The sequence below is a fragment of the Hylaeus volcanicus genome, chromosome 1 (genome assembly GCF_026283585.1).
Source record: "Hylaeus volcanicus isolate JK05 chromosome 1, UHH_iyHylVolc1.0_haploid, whole genome shotgun sequence".
NCBI classification, from domain to species: Eukaryota; Metazoa; Arthropoda; class Insecta; order Hymenoptera; family Colletidae; genus Hylaeus; species Hylaeus volcanicus.
Genome location: NC_071976.1, coordinates 1,614,369 through 1,635,952, shown reverse-complemented (window position 1 = coordinate 1,635,952; position 21,584 = coordinate 1,614,369). Strand labels below are relative to the sequence as shown.

At 45.1% G+C, this 21,584-nt stretch overlaps 1 protein-coding gene across 1 annotated transcript; it reads left to right on the top strand.

Annotated features, from left to right (window-relative positions):
* The first annotated feature begins 1,288 nt into the window (after nt 1-1,288).
* Nucleotides 1,289-21,047, top strand: LOC128873431 (ski oncogene). The gene is made up of 7 exons (XM_054117018.1): nt 1,289-1,411; nt 6,549-6,645; nt 6,864-7,165; nt 7,306-8,186; nt 8,694-9,016; nt 18,176-18,311; nt 19,564-21,047. The coding sequence occupies exons 2-7, from the start codon at nt 6,550-6,552 to the stop codon at nt 19,671-19,673; spliced, it is 1,848 nt and encodes a 615-aa protein (XP_053972993.1). The 5' UTR covers nt 1,289-1,411; nt 6,549; the 3' UTR covers nt 19,674-21,047.
* Nucleotides 21,048-21,584: the final 537 nt, after the last annotated feature.

The following is a 21,584-nucleotide window of genomic DNA, read 5'->3' as shown; positions in this document are numbered from 1 at the left end:
AAGCTAGCTTCCTGAACCAGCTAGACATGTGGCTGATTTGTACGAAACTCGAGGTTAGAGGATTTGCGATACCGATCAAATCCCATAGGGTGGAGAAACGTAATCGCGATGCAAAGGATAAGCGATACTCGTTACCATCTATCCCCGGTACCTGGCTCTGCTTTTCATACACGATTTCTGTGCCTTTCACATCAACCTTATACCATTTGATAGTAATTATACCTTGGTTGGCGTTCATAGCAATTATCGCTCTACCAGAAAATGTTTGTTATATTCGATTTTCTTATTATAAACAAAAATTCACTGTATTTTCCACCTGGTTTTGGCAAGCTACCGGTGAATTAACTCTATTCAATGGTCATTTCTGGCTAAGGCACGAATAGATATAGCTTCGGAACACTTGGAATACTCGCGAAACTACGCTAATTGCGAGCTAGATTAGACGTGGGAGATGATTATCTCGCTGTACGAGGTGTCTACAAAGTCCACGAGATGTAAGGACCAACTGGTCCTTGGACTCTGGACCAACGCAAGGTTCTTCTCTAGGTGTATCTTCCGTGTGTTAATTGAAAGTGATATCAATAGTACCGACACTACCTTTAGCAAGCGCGCAAAAATGACCAAGCATCCCCGTGCAGGCAAGAAACGATCAAAAACGTAGATGTACGTGGTCTCAGGAAGTTGGCAGGAAAAAAACTTGGATATATACGCGGGTCTGTTAAGTGTTAAGAGAACGTTTCGCTTGAATGACTTAAACATTTCCTCGCGTGCATGTTTAGCGCGGCTCACAAACGAGCTACGCGGCGAGCTGTGTGCGTCAGTTGAGTACGAGTACGATCGTAATGTTCGGTAAGTACGTGTTTGTAGTTACCCCTAAGGCGAGCCACCCCCGTGAGCCAAAGAGAACTGTGGCTCCGCCTTCATCCCCTTTATCGTCGCCATGGGGTTGGTTGTTACGCGGGTGGCATGCTCGGGGGCGGTTCTTCGCTACCCTGTCCTCTGTCTCCCTTCGGCTCCCACCTTTCTCCTCTCTGGCCATCTCGCTCCGTTTCTCTGTCGGTATTATCGCGTTAAGTGCGGAGGGAGCGAGAGGGAGAAATGGACAGTCGCCACAAAGCGTACCGAAACGTTGCCCGAATACGGACAGTCGCTCGCAGTCATCCCTAACGTGCTCCTTGATCTTCCGTGTCGCTCGTTTCCATTCTTTCGTCGTGTCCTCGAGCATCCCCGAAGTTTCGCTTAGTCCTCACGATCGTCGCGGGGACACCAGCTCCGCGAGGGAAGGAAAGGATCAGCTAGCACCTCTGTTTACGCCTTGCTCGTTTACGTCTTACGTGATCGGTTGGAATTTGTGACCGGATCAGTGATCGACGGAACCAACCCCCTGCGGCTTGGACGCTTGGTCATCCAGGTATTTCGCCTTCTGACTCCTTTTCGTCGACGATTCTCGCCATCGAGGCACGCGTGGTCACGGGTATCCAGGGAAACGTCAGTGAGAAGTGCACGTGTCATGTTCAGGGGCTTCGAGGGTGGTTTACGGAGATCAGAGCCAAGTTTAGGGGCAGGATAGATTAAGTCTATAAGGCGATTCTCTCGCTAGGTGTCCACAAAAGTCCACAAGATTCGTATTTCATGTAAGGATCCTCTGGGCCGACGCAAGGTTTTCTCGAGGTACACCTTCTGTATGTTAACCGAAAGTGAAACGTCAACTCGGTGGTCCCTTCTGTCATGGTAGAAACTTCTCCATGGGACGTTTAGAACTCGTCTTTGAGGGGAATTAGCTAGAAAATCGCCTTGTACCTTGTTGTATTTGCACCTTTCTTTAAAATATTCTCAAAGGGTTAACGCATCAAGCGCCACCTCCAATTAAAATACGCGCCGTGCGAGTTCAAGGACCAAAATTGATAGTTTCACTTTACGATCAACATCTCGAGAGCACCGTTTTATTTCTGTGTAAAATAGTGAACCATAGGCAGTTGCGAATGAGTATTGTGTAACATTCGAAAATAGTTCCTCGCTATCTCGCTCGCTCCCTCCCTCGCTTTCCACGCTATCGGAATCATTATGATACCGACGAAGTAAATTATCTTTTTTATTTCATCCAGGAATACCATATCTTAATGCTTCTAAATTCTTAATTAACGCGATAGTAAGATCCAAACAGCGATCACGCTTCTCCTGGGAAGGAATTAAAAATCATACACGTGACGAACTAATTTCTTATCCGCATAAAAGCGTCGAATAACCAAGGTTTTTCGATTTGTTATTCGATCGATAATAACTACGATCTGATTTTTTTTTTTTTTTTTTTTAATGAAATTACATTCCGCGTTGAACGCGTAAAAGCTTATCTGGATGACCGTTCGATGGAGTTAACGTTTAAAATAAATCGCTGCACGATGTTTTCATTTGAAACAGCTCTCGATTATTTGAACAAGACGATACTTACAATTACATGAAAGATAAAATTAATTCAAATTAATCAATGACGCGAACGATAATAACAGCAATATGCATCGTCCCGAGTGTTATCTTATTAAACTACTTTTTTCCCCAGCAGCGCAATAAATAAGATATTTTACGAAGGCTCTATCTTAACGTTAATTGACGCAGAATGACATCAATGTCGATAACCTTCTCGAACCATACGATTTACATAATACCAACGCGTGTAACGGTTGACCATTAGCATTGTATACCGTTACATAAACTTCGTTTCCATTAAACTTATCGACAATTAAAAATGAACTCGTAGCTGGTTCTGTAGGTCTAATACAAATCGGTGTTGGATACTTTGCAAACGTGTCCAAGCAAGTCGATGGTCGATTCGCGAGTCAGGGGCAAACTGGTCCTAAGGGACAAGGGTGCACGTCGAACGGAGGGTGGTTCGGCACACGAACAAGCAAACACCGTAAACTGTTTGTCCAGAGATTAGCCGTGCATCGCTTTGGATTTAACTCGCGATAGACCTTGAAAACAACAACCTGTTCCGTTCAGGAGGATTAATAAATCCATCGCCTCGGGGCTCAGGTGACCCTGGCAAAAGTTTTCGTCGTTTCGCGAGCATCTGGGAGCAATTTCGCTTCTTACCAAAGTTTGTCAGTTCGAGCAATTTTTCGGTCGAATACTCGTGCTCTCTTTTGTCTTTAAAAAACAAGTTTAACGGGCTAGGAAAACGTCCAATGTCCGCTCTCGCGTAAATTAATACTTGGCTGGTTACGAAAATCCAATTCGGTCATTATTTATTTTAATTTTGCGACCGAATCGAGAATACTCGAGTCGTACGAAATAACAAGAATGGATCGAGAGGTATTAACGAATGGAATATAATAACGCATGTTTATATCGCGTAATCCACCTGAAAGATTTTCAGATTACCGTGCACCGTTTGATGTGTGTAAAGAGGGGTTAAGATTCGGCTTACTTTGGATAATGTCAATTTTTGTCGGTACAAATGACTCAATTCGACCCTTCGAATCCTCTGGTCTTCTCGAACAGGAGATTATTAGTCAACTTAGCTGGACATTTTTAATGAATGAATTTTGAATGAATTTCGAGGTAATTGATAATAAAATCTGTTTACTTTCGTACAGATAAGTAGTACACGGGCTGCGCCAATAATCGTAGGGAAGATTGAGTTTTCTAAATAAAAAAAGAACAAAATACTTTGGTCATTGTAATATCAAATTGTTCGCAAATAAGAATCTCGCAAGCTCGATAATCACTCGTCGTATTAAACAACTTTTACTTTTGTGTCATCTACCGTTTAAGAGGTGCAAGGTTATCTCGGAAATTACACTTTGCTTCCTGTTATTTTTAAACAGTCTATCGAAATAAAAATACATCTCTGACAAGTTCCCATCTACTCCGATCACACAATTCGATGTGTATATATAAAATAAATTCACGAGGAACTGAATGCAAACAAGAGACTACTAGACCAGCGAACGACAAAGCGTGCAGAGATGGTTTCGATCGAAGGTGCACTTGTAAAAATTGATCGATGCGACGCGAGGTGGCCTCGTGCACGCACGGTATAAAAAAAAGAAGAGACCATTTCCAGAAGAATCGTCGCTGAAGAAAAAGAGAGAGATAAGGAAAGAGCGAAAGGGAAAGAATAGTCGAAGTTGGGGGTGTAGAGTCACAGGGGGCGGGTGTTGCAGCAGCGACGAAAGAGGGAAGGGAAAGAGAAAGAGAATGAGAGCACGATGTAGTCATAATGGAAGTGAAGAGATTTAACAACGTTACAATGAACGAACAAGCGTTCCCCGACCTCGTCCCGGGATCTCCCCAACCCTGGCTGCCGCCTTCAGGAACTGAGGATCGCAGATTGAATTGTAAAATAACCGAGAGGGGAATAATACGCCTCGGTACAACATTGTGTTTGCATTTAAATAATCTGCGAGCCCGCGGGTACGCTTATCCTCGCGACTACGCCTTCGCCTACCCCTACTGCACACATCTTCCCTCGTATCGCGTCAGTTTTCCTCGAATGCACCGCCATTGCGTGGTTCAATCTTGCATCTGGACGAAAAGTTCGAAACGTTAGTAAACAAAGTAAACAGAAAATTTCGCCATAGGAGGAGGGGAGCCCTCGAATAGGTACGGGGAGATTAAAAATTATTTCTACGCGGTACACCTATCTAATAACCTAAATATCAATTAAAATACTAATATAGAAAATACACTTCCAAGCTGTTTCTAAATAGACCAAGTATCGAAAAGGTCCTCGTTTATCCATCCCCGAAACACAGGGCCCATCTAAATCTTTCCGATGTACCGATTCGCAACGCTCGCAGAGGCCGTATCTCATTATCGGTGCTCAATTAGCTAATGCATCCCGCGTAAGTAGACGTACAAACACCGCGACCATTAGTGGAACGTACGCGGCCGGCCGTTCCTAGTTTGCACTAATTGTAAGTAGCGAGTAATTAATGCGGTCGATTCGAGTCCGATCTGTCGAACCGCTGACCAGTGGAATCCAGGAACGTTTGGACGTAGAGCAAGGGAGAAAGGGAGCAGAGAGTTCGAGAGGGATGCTCGTGCACGGGAGGAAATGGTCGACGGTGGCTGCAGGTGGAATGGTGGATGGGGTGGCTCGAAGGAGGGGGTTGTTCCGGCTCGGGTACCGGCATTGTTTCACGGTGGATGAGAATTTAATTTGCGCGACGAAGAGGACGCGAGGATGGGAACGAGGACGAACAGGGGTGAGGAACGACGAGGAACGGGGGTTGGTGAACAGGAGAAGAGAGAAAGAGAGAAAGAGAGTCGGTGTTGCGAGAGGGTGAGGCGGAGAAGGGTGAAGGCAGAGGGTGAGTCGGATGGGTGCTGCCTTGTTTAAGCGTGGGTGGGGGGTGTCAAATTGAATTACCCCCTGGTTCCACGGTCCCCGGGGACGTTTGCTGGAGCGCTGGCGCTCTCTGTGTTTCTACGTCAGGGCTATGCCCGCTTGTAGATGAGTTTTATCCGCGTACACCGTTGTACACGGTACACGGGTGAACGGTATATAGCCCGTGTACCTTCACGGAGGCGTTTTCAATTAAAATCAACACCGAGGGTTGCCGTCTCTCCCACCCTCCTCGCGTTCTAGGTCTTTCCATCTCTCTCGGTGTCTGTCAGTCTACGTATCGACCTTCTCTCTTTCCGGCGTACCTGCGCAAAGTCAGATCCCGTCCGTCCCGTTTCATCGTTTTTCCACCGTCCTTGCCCCCCTTCGTTCCCTGTTTTCCCTGTCTCTCTTCCCCTTGCGGCCGACGTTCTCTCATGAAAAATTCACAATCTCAATGAAATCTTCGCCGCGCGTTAAACTAATGGAAGGAGTCCGTAGTCAGTTGGCCCTGGCGCACTTATTGGTACTACGTCTCCCATCTTTCGACGAGGATGCCTCACAGCTTCGACTAAGAGGATAAGAAACCCGATGCTCGGTTCCGATTCTCCCTCTGATTTCTTTCCTCGCGATTTGCTTCTTGCTTCTTTTCCCTCCTCCGTTCACCCCCCGGGAGAAAAGTTTGAAAGAGTTTCGGTGCATGGAACGCTTCCCGAAGAAAGGATGTCGCAACTTTCGATATTTCGAGAAGGAAGATCGCTAGGGATTGAACGTATTGGTCTGCTGTCCGTTGGGGTACAGCTTCTGCGAATTATACCTCGAATTCTACTTTCTGTCATTATTTACGACGGTTTCCTAAGATGATTTTCTAAATATCGCAAGTTTCTTCGTTGATACAATTGTGTTTTAAGCTTCCCTTACCGTGGGTCGCAATCCCCTGATCGAAAAAGTCCTGTAGAGGGTCAGATTTAATAGGAGCCTATCTTTGAATCTTGCCCCTTACGATACAGAATGCATCGCAGGAACAGAGAATCGAGATATTAATTTTTGATCATCGATATCGATGCTGAGTTGTCACTGGGAAAGTAAAATTTAAGCGGATCGACGCGTGTAATTCGAGAGCCACTCGTTAGACCTCGCGACGAGGGCGATAATTTATTAAACGTTTTATAAAATGACGGGACGTTTAAAAATTGATTCTCTTTTTTCACTGTTTTCGTAGGATGGACGGGCCGGCGGTATTATCGATGCCGCCGATAACCGCGCCCCCAAAATCGGCACAATCGCCACAGCCACAGTCGCATTCGAAATCGAATCAGGTACCACACATATATATATAAAATTCTGTTTTGTATAGCTGTTCATTCCGAATCGACGAGCATGGAAGCGCTACGATTATTTTTGTCACCGCGATCGCTTCGTTACCAGGCGATCTGGTAAAGAAAACTATAATTAAAAGAACCGTAATCTCCCGGGAGTATTAAGGAAAACTTTAAGTCCGCAGTTGAGGGACCGCGTCGCGAATCTAAACCAATAGGAGTTGCAGGTGAGCACGGTTTCTCTGTACGGGATCCACATCGTGTCCCTGGTGATCGAGGGCCAGGAGCGGCTCTGCTTAGCTCAGATCAGCAACACGTTGCTGAAACAGTTCAGCTATAACGAGATCCACAATCGCAGAGTGGCGCTGGGCATCACCTGCGTCCAATGCACCCCCGTCCAGTTAGAGATCCTCCGTCGCGCGGGTGCCATGCCAGTTTCCTCCAGAAGATGCGGCATGATTACGCGAAGGGAAGCCGAGCGTCTCTGCAAATCGTTCCTCGGCGACAATGCACCTCCCAGGTTGGTTGACTTTCGTTGGATGCTCTCTAACAAACAGAAACCGTTAGGACGTTCGTTACTAATTCTCCTTTGCTCCATTTGTCTTCGAGGCCCGCTACCAACTGAATCGCCCCGTAGAATGACCCGTCGTTTGCTTAAAGATTGCCCGAGGATTTCGCCTTCTCCGTCCATCACGAGTGCGCGTGGGGCTGTCGAGGCCACTTCCTCCCAGCTCGTTACAACAGTTCGCGTGCAAAGTGCATAAAGTGCACGTACTGCGGTCTGTTCTTCTCCCCGAACAAGTTCATCTTCCACTCTCACCGCATCGGCCCGTCGTGTAAGTTCGTGCAACCCGACGCGGCGAACTTCAACTCTTGGCGACGTCACATGAAACTCTCCGGTAACCAGCCCGACGACGTGGTCCACGCCTGGGAGGACGTGAAGGCGATGTTCAACGGAGGGACCAGAAAGCGATTGCTCAACAATCCGTCGTCGAGGGAATCGCCGATCCCAGCCAAACGACCCGCGTCTGCTCCTACGAACAAGGTACCAGCCTTGGTTCCGTCGCCCACGCACCCAAGAGTCCCGCCGTTTCCGGAATTGCCTCTGCCGCTGTCGAGGAGCCTCGTCATGGACTACATGTGGCATCAGCATCAGCACGTGGCTGCTATCGCTGCGGGAAAGATTAGAAATCCACCCGATGACGTGGCTCACGCCTGGGAGGACGTAAAGGCGATGTTCAACGGAGAGACTAGAAAGCGATTGCTCAACGATCCGACTTCGAGGGAGTCGCCTATCCCGTCCAGGCGACCCAGATCGTACCCCACAGACCAGATACCCGCTCTGGTCCCGTCTCCCACGCATCCAAGGGTACCACCGTTCCCAGAATTGCCTCTGCCGCTGTCGAGAAGCCTCGACATGGACTACGTGTGGCATCAGCACCAGCAAGCTGCCGCCGTCGCTGCGGCCAAAACGCCTGGCTTCCCATTTCCGCCCTATGCTCTCCCGTGGCTGGCCAAGAGAGGCCCTGTGCTGTTTCCTGGTGAGTTTGCTGAAACATTTTTCCATTGCAACGTTAACACGTTCTCGCCACGTTAATCTGCGATAGTTCTAGTCAGTTCTATCTAGTTCTTCTATTCTAATTCCGTCGGTATTATTGGGAACACGAGAGCCCAGTTTGGGGAAACTTGGCCAGAATGATTAACGTAATTTTAATCGTTCGAAATTATTTTCGCCGATAGTGGAGCAAATCACGCTTCGCACGAGTAGTCATTAATTCGCGTGTCGTGTTTCGACCATGAATTGGACAGGTTATTTAGAGGATTAGTTTAACCAAAGTACGCAACAAATACGTTAGTTAATGATTGATATTCGTTACGGATTACGGACAATATACGTTGCATTTAGCTTTTGTTTCCGAGTTGTTAAGTTAAATGGTGTTTCCAAGCGATATAAACGAACTACGTTTAAACAACGCTTGTTTCGTTACTTTTTAAGTAAAATTTAGGATGTTATTGACTCAGAGACCGCTGCTTTTCGATTTGTCCAGGACCTCTACCGCCACCCATAAGCGGTTCGAGCCCCACGGAACCGCTGATACCAACGGTAAATCCATCGCTGCATCAGTCCGCCTTTCGCCCTGTCATCCGTGGACCGCTGATCGTGGAATCTGTGGCTCAGGAACAACCATCGGACGCCTCTGTGACAAACAACGAGGTCAATTCCGACGACGAGGTGGACATCGAGACGACGGAAGACGATCCTGTCACGCCTCTCAGCATCGTTCAGAATCTTCATTCGGCTTCGAAATCGACCAGCAGCGGTCACAGCGGTCGCAATTCGCCTCAGTGCTGGAGTCCTCCTCAAGAAACGGTGAGTTTAGGGATTATTAGAAATTCCTTACACGTTTCAACCGAAAGCGTGAGTTCTTCTTTACTTCGGGTTGGTAGAGTCATTAATTTCTACACATAATATCTTAAATCCATGATATCGTCACCTTTTGCCAACGTAAGAATTGGTCTCCTTCACGGAAACTTTCAAATTCAGAGTGGACTGAGAAACAGTTCGCAGCGGTACTTTCGAGGGTTTTATTAATTAATCCACGTCCCATTAGCCTGATGTTTTTGATGAATGACGCGAGGTGTAGGAGCGTGACAGTGTAATGTTTCTCTAGGACGGTCACGCGACCATTGTTGGGCCCCCCGAAGTTGCGAAAGGCTTCGTCGTTGGCTATTATCGACGACGATGGGTTCGCAAACACTTGACACTCCGCGAGAAAACTATTCTAAAAATATGTCCCCGTCGTCTAAGCAAACACGCGATCGGTAATTCGCTGCAATCACGTTGTAATTCGAATAGGCACTTCTGCACGTGTTCTGCACGCAACGCGGGTTTGGAAAGTAAAACGTGGAGCGCATAGGTCTGAACACCGCTCCCACTAGTCTATGATTAATATATTAGTCGTACGAGCGATGTTTATAACAAACGCGCTCGTTGCTCGACACAGTAGATAGGAATTGTAGATAAGAATATATTCAAAGTTTGATAAAACGACGCTACCGTGTATAATCTTTTATGAACCGATCACAATTAGTCACAAGTAACGGAAAAATGTCGGTGATTCCATTTAGGCAGATGATGTATCCTAAAGTTAACTGCGCAAGATGCATTATATTTTCCCGGTAATTCGACCGTCGGCATCGTCGAAAAATTAATACATTAAAGCGCAACGTCAGCCCCGATCCTTAATCATTGAGTAGTGAATAAAGCTATATATGTTCTGATCGTTTAATAACGGAGTATATTTATATTGAAAGAAAAGAAGCTCCACCCGTGCACGCTCTCAACCCTCTGTAAACGGCCAACGAGATAACTTTGGGTTACTCGATACCAAGCAAACAATTCCACTTCGGGTTTAATCGAATTAACCGTGTTGTACCCATCGCTCCGCTGTAATCGAGCGTTCCTTTTTCTGGATATTACTTATGCACGGTATATTTATCGAACCTTCTCTAGTTATATCCTTCTAAGATTATTTGCAACTCCTGGATCGTCGCGCAATTACCAATTGACGTCCAAGAAATTCTCACCCCAGACCGCGACACCCTCTCGGCGAAGTATCTTTGACGACCTCCGTTGAAAGGGCAAAATTGGACCCTTTCGAGGCATCCCGTGCACGAGGTCGATATTAATGATCGCTGCCGATACCGTGGCGGCAGGTAAATCGTCATAGAGACCTAGAGGCAAGAAACAGCAGCTAGGGGAGCAGAGGGCACAGAGGGTGAGGGAGTTCCTGCCACGTAACACTACTCGACGTCCCTAGAATTTGCTCTGCGGTCTGACTGCTCGTGCGGCTGCCCTCGTCAATTGCGATAATTATTGTGTCAGTAAATACTCCGTAACCATACGAACTAACAGGCGCGCGCGATCGACCGAACGTAATATACTCACAGTGTGGGTACACTTATGGCAGCGATATAATTAAACGAACGACCACGGTGTTGTTTTGACGTACGCTGTGCGTCACGCGCTACCGACCTCCTATCGTTGCAGCTGGGAATGAAAAGCGTATCGAGTGCATCAGAAATTAATTATTATTCCCTCGATCGAGTCCCGTATGAATTCGCGATTTAGTTCGAGCGAACCTTTCATCGCTAGATCCAATCGCTAAACCAATAAAGTAGATTTTCATGGAAGCAATTTCATCTGTTCCGACCTACGAAAAAAAGTACAATTAGCGATAATTATCCATAAGAGGTAAACGAGGGAGAAGGAGAGAGACGGGAGGGGGATGGTGCAGTAAACAGAGAAAGATACAGAAAAGAAGGGTGGTAGGCCAGGATAAGCCATCCGGATTGCCAGACAGCTTTTCAATTCCCCCTTGTTGGTGAACGTGTCGAGTGGGGCAGATCCGTGCTTTGTGAACAGACTCGGCAAAATCTCTAACCATCTCTGTCCGTCCTTCGTTCCCGCTCTCTCCAACCGTCTCTCATCTCGGCGACATCGAGTGTGTACGTACCCTCATCGTCGAGATATCCGTCACAAAGGTACACGGACAAGAGGAAGTGGAAACCCGGTTACTGCATCGCGCGACACAGAGTTGCGCGAGGCACAAGTGTATTGCGGTAACTAAGTAATCCCCGAACGTTATTTGCAGTTATTTCTCGCTTCGATGGATCGCTGCGTCGCGAAAAGAAACCAGGAGACCCGTATTTTCGTTTTCACGACAGCTGTACGGTCCGTGCTCGCGCGTGTGCACGTCGGTTTCTTTTCGATTTCAAGCGAAATCCTCTCGTCATCGATACCTCGCGTAAAGCGATATTTATCAAAGCGTAAAGTGCTCGCGAAAGATACCATGAAAATGTACGGAGATGAATAGACCGCGATACTGAATGGCCGCGAGAGAATTTGTAAGAATCCTCGCCGTCGCGTCGGGAAAGGAAATGCTCCGGCGTAAGAACGAATCGATGTTTCGGAATCTATCTGTACTTTATCTTGGAACTTTCTGAAAGAAACGACTCTGACGAATTATAAATACTGGTAAATCGTTTGAGGCTAGGCTGTGCAACCTTCGTACTCTTGGGACATTTCGAAATGGGTTCTTTTTTTTTGCATACAGTAACTCCTAATTCCGTGGAATATAAATCTTAGGCTTTACGTCGATATAGATATGACTTTTTTAATGATTCAACATCGATGATAATTGGAAAGAAAAAGTACGACTTCCCTGGCGAAACTTAAACTCTGTCTCCTGAAAAGTTGCTCCTCCATTCAGAAAGTAATGAGGATGAAGGTAAAGCGGAACGTTTGATGTATTTGAGCGGCACGAAATAAGGACGAGGCGATTATCGTTTCGCAATGCTCGTCTGGTCAATTAAGATCTTTTGGTCGATCGTGATTAACGAACATCCGGCTCACGTCAGGCTCTGTTCGTGTCGGGTTTCCGTCAGAGGAGCACGAAGACACTCTCGCGGACCTCTTCCGCCATCCATTTAAATGCAATTAAACGCCGTCACGTAGAGAAGTAAGAGGGGAATGGAACGTTTAAATCAAACTCTGGCTGGTTTAGTTAGTTTCGACCGCAACTTTTAATTGCGCTTCGACCGTCTGGAGAGCCATTAGATTTTCGAAGGGGCACGTTACTTCTTTTATCGGTTTCTTTGCTACGTGATCCCATGCTCCCCTGCCCTGTCTCTACGAGAAACTTTAAACGGGCCATCGAATCCTCCCTCGAACCGTTATTCCAAGGAATTCCTAATCAGCGGAGATTAAACGAACAATTGGATGGTCTCCAACGGTTAACCCTTTGCTAAAGAAAATGTATCGAAAGCATGTGTATGCAAATAAAAGTATAACGAACACTGTCTGACCAGGTGCGGTCCCATTCTACTGCCCGCTCCGAGGAACCGACGAACACCTCGCGTCTGACTACGTATGGTCGCATTCTACTGCCACCGCTAAACCTAAAAATACCAAAACATCGTCTAAAGCTGCTCCAAATCAAAGTATGATATTTGCATTTTACATTTCGTCCCTCACGGTCGTTAATTAAGGAAATTCTGGTTGGCATTTTTAAGAATCGGTGAGCACCGTTAAAGTCCCTCCTCGCAGCGAAATGCCAACGTCTGACCTTATATCCGTGGAACCTTTCGGGGCTCTGTGATTAAATTGACTCGGTATATCGCGCGAGTATACTCTATCCACGAACATCTTCTTCAAAAGCTAACCTGGTAACATTTCCCTAGAAACCTTTCGTCCTTGGACACCGATTCGCGTCGTTTAAAATGTCATTAATACGAAGTTTCGCGTCGCTTACAGGTTTACACATGTATTATTCAAAGAAATCTCTTGTTCTCCTTTGGCTGTAACAATAAAAACTCATAGAATCAGTTTCAGATTTAAAAATGTTTGCGACCGGTTCGGTCCTGCATCTCACTGTAAATGTCGAGTCAAAGAGTTAGAGGCCCAGCTGGACGCAACACGCGTTACGCTTATACGCGTCGTCTCGTCGAAACGAACGATATTTGTTCTTCGTTTAATTCGATTTGCGCGAGTAGCCCGAGGAGAAATATCATCGCGGAGCGAAATGAAGTTCCGCTATGGAAGTCGTGGGCGGTGACTGTTGATTTAATTGTAATCGTCAGCCCGGACCAGCTCCGCCCAGCACCCTCGAATTCAACGCAACTTCCATCCGTTATTTTCTCCCATTCGGTTTCTCTGCCGCTCTCGTTCCCTCTTCCGTTGCTCTCTTCCTCTCTCTTTCATCCCATTTAAAATGTTTTCGTCGAATTTCTGCCTTTCCACTATCGTCAAACGTAATTTAGCTCCAGAGGAGCCACGATTAGCGTCTAATTACTGCGCTTAATTTACATTAAAAATCAGCAACGAAGAGATTTATTTAAGTCGAATAGCCCCGGGGAAAGGATTTCTTAAATCGTTTGCGTAGTTACTTTTGAATAGTGTTCGTTCAAGAGGGAAATAACGCATTTTGGGTGGAATTTTTCAAGACTAATCGGCTAAGTGGACGTGTTTTTAACGTTTAGTGTATTAAGATAACGTTTCGAGTAAGTTCCGCGCAAATTTTTAGCCCCGTCTCTTCCTAATTTTACATTCCACTAGGCTCCGATCAATTCGAAATTGGCGACCGATACGTGAAAACGGCAATCGCTGCATTGATCACCCTCGATAAATAAATGGAGGTGTGCACGGACCGACGATGAAAAGGCGTCGAAATTTTGGTGCATCGGGGATGAAACTCGTTAACCCCGCTACTGTGTTCACAGTCTAGCTATTTGAATAAGAGGGTTTAGAGAAAAATTATTTCACAACTCGTACGCCAAATTGAGGACCTACAAATAATGTTCTGTCACGATGAATTTATATTTAGGCGTGTGTGCGTTTGTGTCACACGCTAGATTCGATGTTACTTTTTGTTTTTAACGAATGTTCCCTTTGAATTGCTCAAAGGATTAATTGTGGAAACCTTTTGTTAGAGCAGTTTTCTAATTTCCAACGTGAAAGAACCCCTCGAGTGGGCGAGGCGAATTAACGGAGAGGATTAAAAAATTCTTCATTGTCGGTGAAACAGAAGTAACGTGGATCCCGTAAATCCGGCTCTCGAAATCGAACAAGCGTCCTCGAACAAAGCTGACATTATAGATAGCATAATCAATTTCCCCGGCATAATTCCGCAACACGCTACGAATTTGGTCAAGATCGGCCAACCGGAAGCAATTCGACTAACGCGATTGCGTACCAACTTTGCACTCCACGAGTGGCTCGCATCCCTGATCCGAACTTGTACAAATCGCGCTTACATCCCATTACTCCAACCCTCCTCTGCGGATGAACATGCCTATCGGGGTTTCACCGATGTACCTTCTTTTTTTAAACAATCGGAATTTTTTTTAAGCAGTGGGATTACCGAACGAAGAAAACAGAATTATAAAATCGTGGTGAAGTTTCCGTCTGAAGCTCGCACCTTTGATTATTTTCAATCTTCCGTTGATTCTACCGACTCGTAACAAGTTAGAATCAGTTAAAACAGATAACACCAAGCCATATCGTGGATGCTCGCAGAATTCACCATAAGTAGAAACAGCGAGCAGTGAACAGACCAGTTAGACGAGTCGTTCGCGATAGCGCGCGAGCTCCAAGTAGAAACAGCGAGCAATGAACAGACGCGTCGGACAAGTTCTCGTACCAGGTGGAACTTCGAACTCAATTTTCTCGGAAACAAAGCAGAGTGCTTAATTAATACGGTACGTGTTTTTATCGATAGGGATCCTCTCCGAACGAAGGCTCGATGTCAGCAGTTGAGAAGGAACACTTGCACTCGTAAAAAGTTTCGCCGTTTAGGTAAAATCCATCGTGTACAGAAACGAGGATGCGGATAGGCAGGAGGGAGGGGGCGATAGTGGCGGAAGAGCGAGGGGATGTTGGCGCACGCTACGATTGTTTCTCCGTAATCCTTTATTGGATCAACGGGGCTGAAACAATTGAGCGAGCCATAACGCGAGGATGGGCTGGCTGGTACAGGGGCAGACGAGCGTGTCGGGTTTTCGGTCTGGCGATGCCGATGCTGCCGGCTGGCCCGTGTGGAGGTCCTCGCCAACCTGAAACCGTGCACAGAGCCTCGAGGGGAGGGTGGACGAGATAGGTAGCGCGGCAGGGATAGATAAGCGAGGGTGGGCTCCGATGATGGGGGCGGGAAAGGATTTCTACCTACTTTGCCGGATGAACGGAGTTACAAATGGGAGAACGCGGAACTCATCCGCAAGTGGAGATCCTCCCTACACGTTTTTCTTATCTATTCGCTTATTTATCAGTTTACGCAGAAATTTAACGATTAGCCTTGCCACTGCTCCTACACCTTCGGTGCTAATCTTCCGCTGGAACTTCCATGAACTTTTAATCGCCGGAGAAATATTTTTGCAAATTTCTCCTGGGATTAAATATTATTTTAACTATTGGAAAGTACATAATCAAACATTTATCGTGATTTATTCGTGAATTTCATTTAAATTCGTTTCCTTTGATGCTTGACTATCAGAATTAATTTTCTTCCAAAGGTCGAACCTCTCAACTTTTCTGTCTTCGGTCAGATCTGCCTTCATGCTCTGTTTTGGTTCGCACCAGCAGCATTTACGCGCGTCACGTACAGGCGATATAATAACTGGACGATCAGCTACGATTCGCCACGAATCCTCGCAAACAGTTTCCTCTTTCCTTGTCCTCACCCTCGGCTCTCAGATCTATCTGTGAAACGATTTACCCGCGGGAGAACGTCCAGGGAAAAGGAAGAAAAACGAAAGCAGTGTGTCTAGGATTTGTTGCGTCTTCGGTGGCCACGTTTGAGTGCTACTTCTTCCAGCGATGAGACCAAGTTATTTATCTCTCCCTCGTACGTGAACGGTGTCCTAACAGAGTGGAACTTTATCCTATGTCCAAGACACTTGGTAGAACGATGCTTCCAACGGTCATTTCGATTGGTTCCGAAGCATACGGTGCCAAAATCCATAGTGAACCGTGGTGAATTGATCTGTCGCGAGGTTGCATGGGTATTACTAGTAACATATGTGCCAAATGTAAGGATGCGTGTCGACTCACGGGTTATCTTTCGCCATCGAACACCTGCTCGCTGGCAAACGCATTCCCAAACCAGGCCTCCCTGTCGAACACGATTTCATACAATTCACTGTACATAGGAAGTAAAGAGAAGTTTGAAGACGAGTTCATCGATTAAAATCTATCCCCAACGTTTCGACTCGTTGAATTATTTCGCGATAGATAAGTCCACCCTCTTATGCCCCCAGCGCGTCTCATCAAGCTCCTCTGTACACAAAACGCAATTACTTGAAATCCCAAACACCATGAAAATTTCATTCCGCGCCTTAGCCAACTCGCAGCTTGCGAGTTTAATCGACAAATGGTTTTTCAGAGGGTAAACAAATATCAGGTCAAACAAACATCGATCTGTGACCATTCCAGATTCTATTCTAATATATAATATAAGGAAATGACTATTTACGATTAATTTCAGAGACAGTGAACAATCTCACGTAACAAAGTAAATGTAATCGGTTGGCTTTTACGCGGCGTTACGTGACAACGTAATCGTGGTACCAGCTAGAAATGAATATTTTATTTTAGGCAGAGCCATCACGCTCGCAATCGGCTTTACCTGGCTACGTCGAGGACTCGTATCTCGAATCGTGCATCTCCACGATTACCTCGACGTACGCGTTCCGCGTCACGATTCCAGCGATATTACGCAAACGGAAAATTCTCATGCTCCACGCGAATCGAGCCTAAGTTTGATAGCCAATTTGTAGCACTCAATTCCTACTAATTACGCCACAGAAACGCGTACGATTCCAGTGGCTGAGAAACAAACCTAAGATACATTGGATCACGGTGCACAGTCTCTTCTAGACTTCGATTTTGCCATGTGAACAGGTTTAAATATCGATGACTAAACAAAGTTTTAGGGGGTCCTTTAATAATCTCACATAAACGTGGATTTATACACGATTGATACGTTTCATCTAATTTGGAACATGAAAACAACGACTTTACTTGCATCGTTTAATCGAGATCGTCTATCTTTCGACAGGTTCGACGTTTACGTAACGATTGGGGAAGAATCGTAATGGTTGTCCAACGTACACGCCTGAAACCTGTTAAAAATGCATCCTCGCGTGTCGATTCCCCGGGATTCTTACAATTCACGAGCTCATTGTCACGAAACGGACAAAAGCACCGACGTACGCTGATTTTTAAATAACATCCGTCACGCGGCTCTTGCAGGGAATTGATTTAATCGTTAAATCTAATCGCGAGGGTCGATAAAAGCGTGAAACACTCTCTCAAGGAAACGAAACGAGACATAATTTATTCAGATGACTGAATTCATGATTTATCGACGAACTTTAATTTTGAATATAACATCAAAAAACGAATATCAATTCGAATTAGCCTAATTCTACGCAGTTCTTCGCGAATAAGAAACCAGATGAATACGTATCCCTATAGAAGCTATCAAAATTAAAGGGCAAAAGCAAAATGAACAGTGTCTTCCACGGTCGCGAATAATTCATGAGAATCGATCGAGGCTGGGACGAGGGATTAAATTAATTTAAGTAATTTGACGATTGTTATCGACGGAAACATTAAATAAGGCACCGCGCTCCACTTCTATAGCTACCTGCGTTTAGATTATAGATTGCCGCGTCGAGTAACCGACATCGGTCACAACAATCGACAGGATTGTGGCCATCGTTGCATAACTGAGTGACTGTTCATGATGATTGGATGGTCGTCCATGCTCCTAACCCCCTTATTCATTCGGTCACTTACCATTAACTGAAAAAAGTCGCGCGACAAAGACACACGCGCTACGCCGTTAAAATATGCGTTCGTCGACTTCCCAACTCGGTCGTACAATAGTACATCGTGCTATTGGGCACCATGCTAACCTTGTACGTTACTCTGTCCGCGTGTTAGTCTAGAAATTTCGATACTTTGTTTCAGGAACGAGAAGCCGAGAAAATAGCCGAGGAAACCTGCGCCTCGACTGTTCGCGAGGTCACCCCCGAACTTCAACCCGCGAGAACTCCCGACAACTGGCAAGGAAACAATTTCTATCCGCATCTGGACGCTGTAAACGGTGCGTAACAAACAGTTCTACTTATCGAAACTATTGTCGTTGTTGCCGTACGAAATAAAGTAACGCTTTTACCGTTGGTTCTCGTCGAATTCGTTCTTATAATGTCTTTACAATCATCGCACACTACAAATAGATAACATAGATAAACAACAAATATTCTGGGAATTTATTACCGCCATTACGAAACTAGTAAACGTTATTTAATTACTGCTTAATCCTCCGGTATCTCGGACGGTGGTGCCCTAATATTAGTAATTAGTAATTAGCGCGGTACGAGTGGTTCACGGGAAGATCGGAGTTTCAATTAATTAGTGTAATTAGTCGCGACCGGAGTGTTAACTGAAAACGGAGGGTTGCCTTGATATCAGAACGGGAGGGGTGGGTCTTGAAGCTTGCAATAACGCGAAAAGGGGTTGCTGGTGAACTCCTCTCTACGCGGAGGCGTGATTTCCCCGACGCTTGCGCGCTTCTATTCAACGAAATTGGAGAATGGTCTCTAAACCGTCCAGATTGCGATACTCGAGTATTAAGTCGATTGCTGATACAGTGAAACCCGTAGACGATAGTTCGATGTAATAATCGCAGTCTTGTGAATCAGTAGAAAGCATCGAGACTGTCCTATTGAAAGAAAAACTTATATTTAAGCGATAGCAGTTAACGCTATCGACATAAACACAAGCACACACCTGACTCAGAGACTGATACAGGCATAACGAGATCCTTGTCTGTACAGACAAGTTGAATATTGTCTATGGAGAGGCCCTGTTCCACTTGCTAGCCCGGACAGTGGAATGGGACCGTTCCTAAACAGACACGTAAAGTATCCTCAAGGTAGGTATAACAAAAACGTTCCAATAAATTACACGAAATTACTATTACACTTGGTATTAAAAGAAAAACCATTTCATATCATACTTTTGAAGTCGTATTACCCGAATATATGTAAAAATGTAGTCGCAAATGTATAAAATCGTATGTTTATCAGAATTTCCGTAATTGTTTCGACAGAGCGTGTAGATTTATCCCAATCAGAGCAACGATATTCGAGGATCGATCGCTCCTTTAATCGTCATCGCGCGTATAAAACGATGCGCGTATAACTTTTCAATTTTGCTCGCTTCCTCTGAGGCCAGGTTCGTTACTCATCCAATTTAAATGAATAAATGAAACGGTTTTTCGATTTTGTTTGTTCCCTTTGTGTTTTGCCAGAGGGGCGCGGAATTTTGTTAATTTTCAACAATGATGATTGCAGGAAACGAGCCGACGGAGAGAACGGGCGCGGATTGTTCGGCCTGCCGTCCACGAGGAATATTTTACGGCCAGATCCATAGTCCGCCAGCGTCCACTAATAATAATAATTAATCGACGTGGTGGGAGGGGACCCGCGACCAGAACGGAGAAGGAGGGAAGATCGAGAAAATGGATCCAGAGAGCGGGGAGGCAGCCAGAAGTAGCGAGGGTTACTTAATTAAAAAAAGACATTGTAAATTAGAAGTCTTTCGATTAATCCTTAGAGGTCTGTATTACTTTGTATCCGATAACAGTCGCGATTTTAAACTATTCCGAGTAGTTTAACGTAGCGATTTGTAGTATTCGTTTATTTTAACTTTTTTTTAAAGAAGGAGCATCGAACAGTATCTTTTTTATTTTACGCCCATTTTACTTCGTTCTATCTCAAGTATTAAATATAATTAAGTGCCAACCGCCATTTCATTAGAGCGAACTAAAAGTTTCTTCGATTCTTCTTCCTTCCGTGTTCCTTTCAACAATTAGTTCACATTAGCTTAAATCGTTACGTTTTTTTTTCGTGCTGTAGATTGTACGTACAAAACAGTTGCGCCGCTACAAATATAAATGTTCGTGTAATTAAATTTTCACGCGGTCAAGCGTGACGAAATTAACGAGATTTCGAGCGACGCTCAGAATTTGTATTTAAAGAATGTTAATTATACAGCGATAATTATTTTTTGTTCTCGTTATGGCGAACCCGGTCATACAAGCGCACGTAGTCGCATTAGATTTCACATGTACACAGAAAACTGGTTATACTAAGCGTGTAAATGGTAAAAAGTTCAGGTAGAAACAAATTTCCAATATTTAAACGTTCATCATACCTATCCCTAGGATTAATACAGATTTGATTACCTTTCAAGGTCTATTAGAATATTATCGAACGAATCTCTAGCTTCGCAGACACACACAAAAATTTACCCCCGTTTCTATTGTAAATACAAACTGATTAATTCCTAGAGTTGATTCGCTACGAAAATTTATTACAGTAAATAAAATCGAAGAGATCTATTTAGCCCTAGGTGGATTAATTTGCATCGCAAAACTCGCTATACTTGATGCACCGAGGACGCAACGCGGCTTGAAATTGTCTCCCGAGCGCGAGTCAGGTGTACTACCGTGCAATATACTCTTTATGATTATTGCCCTCTTCAGCGAATGGCTGCATCGTAGCGAACACTTATCCGATAGAGAGGACATCCGAGTATCCAAGAGGCAAACGTTCATGCAGATCTCAAACTCGATCCCCTAGAGTTTGGATCGTTGCTTCCAATCGTCTACTAATACGTATAATAATTTTAATCGAGGCGACGTGGACGAACGTAAGCATTTCTTCTGCTTTTTAACGTAGACCGGTGTATAACTACAGCTGTAAGAAATGTAGAATGTACGAGGCGCATCACTGAAACTAACGTAGTTGACAGCATGTGGAAACGCTATGTGTAATCCGAGTAACAATAAAAATCCTGATCAATGGTGTACCTTTACATTGTTTTATTTATTTACGAATTACCTTTCTTCTCTCTAATGGTAATTTTTAAACTTGATCTCGATCGATTTTCTTCAGTTTTATTATCAAATATATTCTGGAGGAGAGACACCTCTCTTTGATAACCTGTCCAAGAATGAAACGCGAGCAAAGTACGAGATTCTGGAATTATAACGAATGCAAAGCCGCGGTAGATTGTCTAGAAGAAACAAATCTTTTTCAATTACTGGAGAGACCGGTATACAGTAGAATGCACGGTGTAATCTTGGTCGTCGGATATATCCCGCCTGCGAAATCCTTGGGGAGCTCTCCCGCCTTGTACGCAAGGACGCTCCAATGAACAGAAACCCTTAACGGATACAGCTCTGCGGTCCCTGGACGATCGTCAGCAAAATTTCAGATTTCGACCACATATGGTACTTACGTTCTGTTCCCGTAAGCAGCCAAGGAAAGACGTCGTCCTCCCTTGCACAATACGCGAGACCACCATGAAA

Coding starts and splice junctions, on each gene's coding strand:
- LOC128873431 (XM_054117018.1), top strand. CDS start 6,550: ATGGACGGGCCGGCGGTATTATCGATGCCGCCGATAACCGCGCCCCCA. Junction 6,646..6,863: donor CGCATTCGAAATCGAATCAG/GTACCACACATA, acceptor CTAAACCAATAG/GAGTTGCAGGTGAGCACGGT. Junction 7,166..7,305: donor GGCGACAATGCACCTCCCAG/GTTGGTTGACTT, acceptor GTTTGCTTAAAG/ATTGCCCGAGGATTTCGCCT.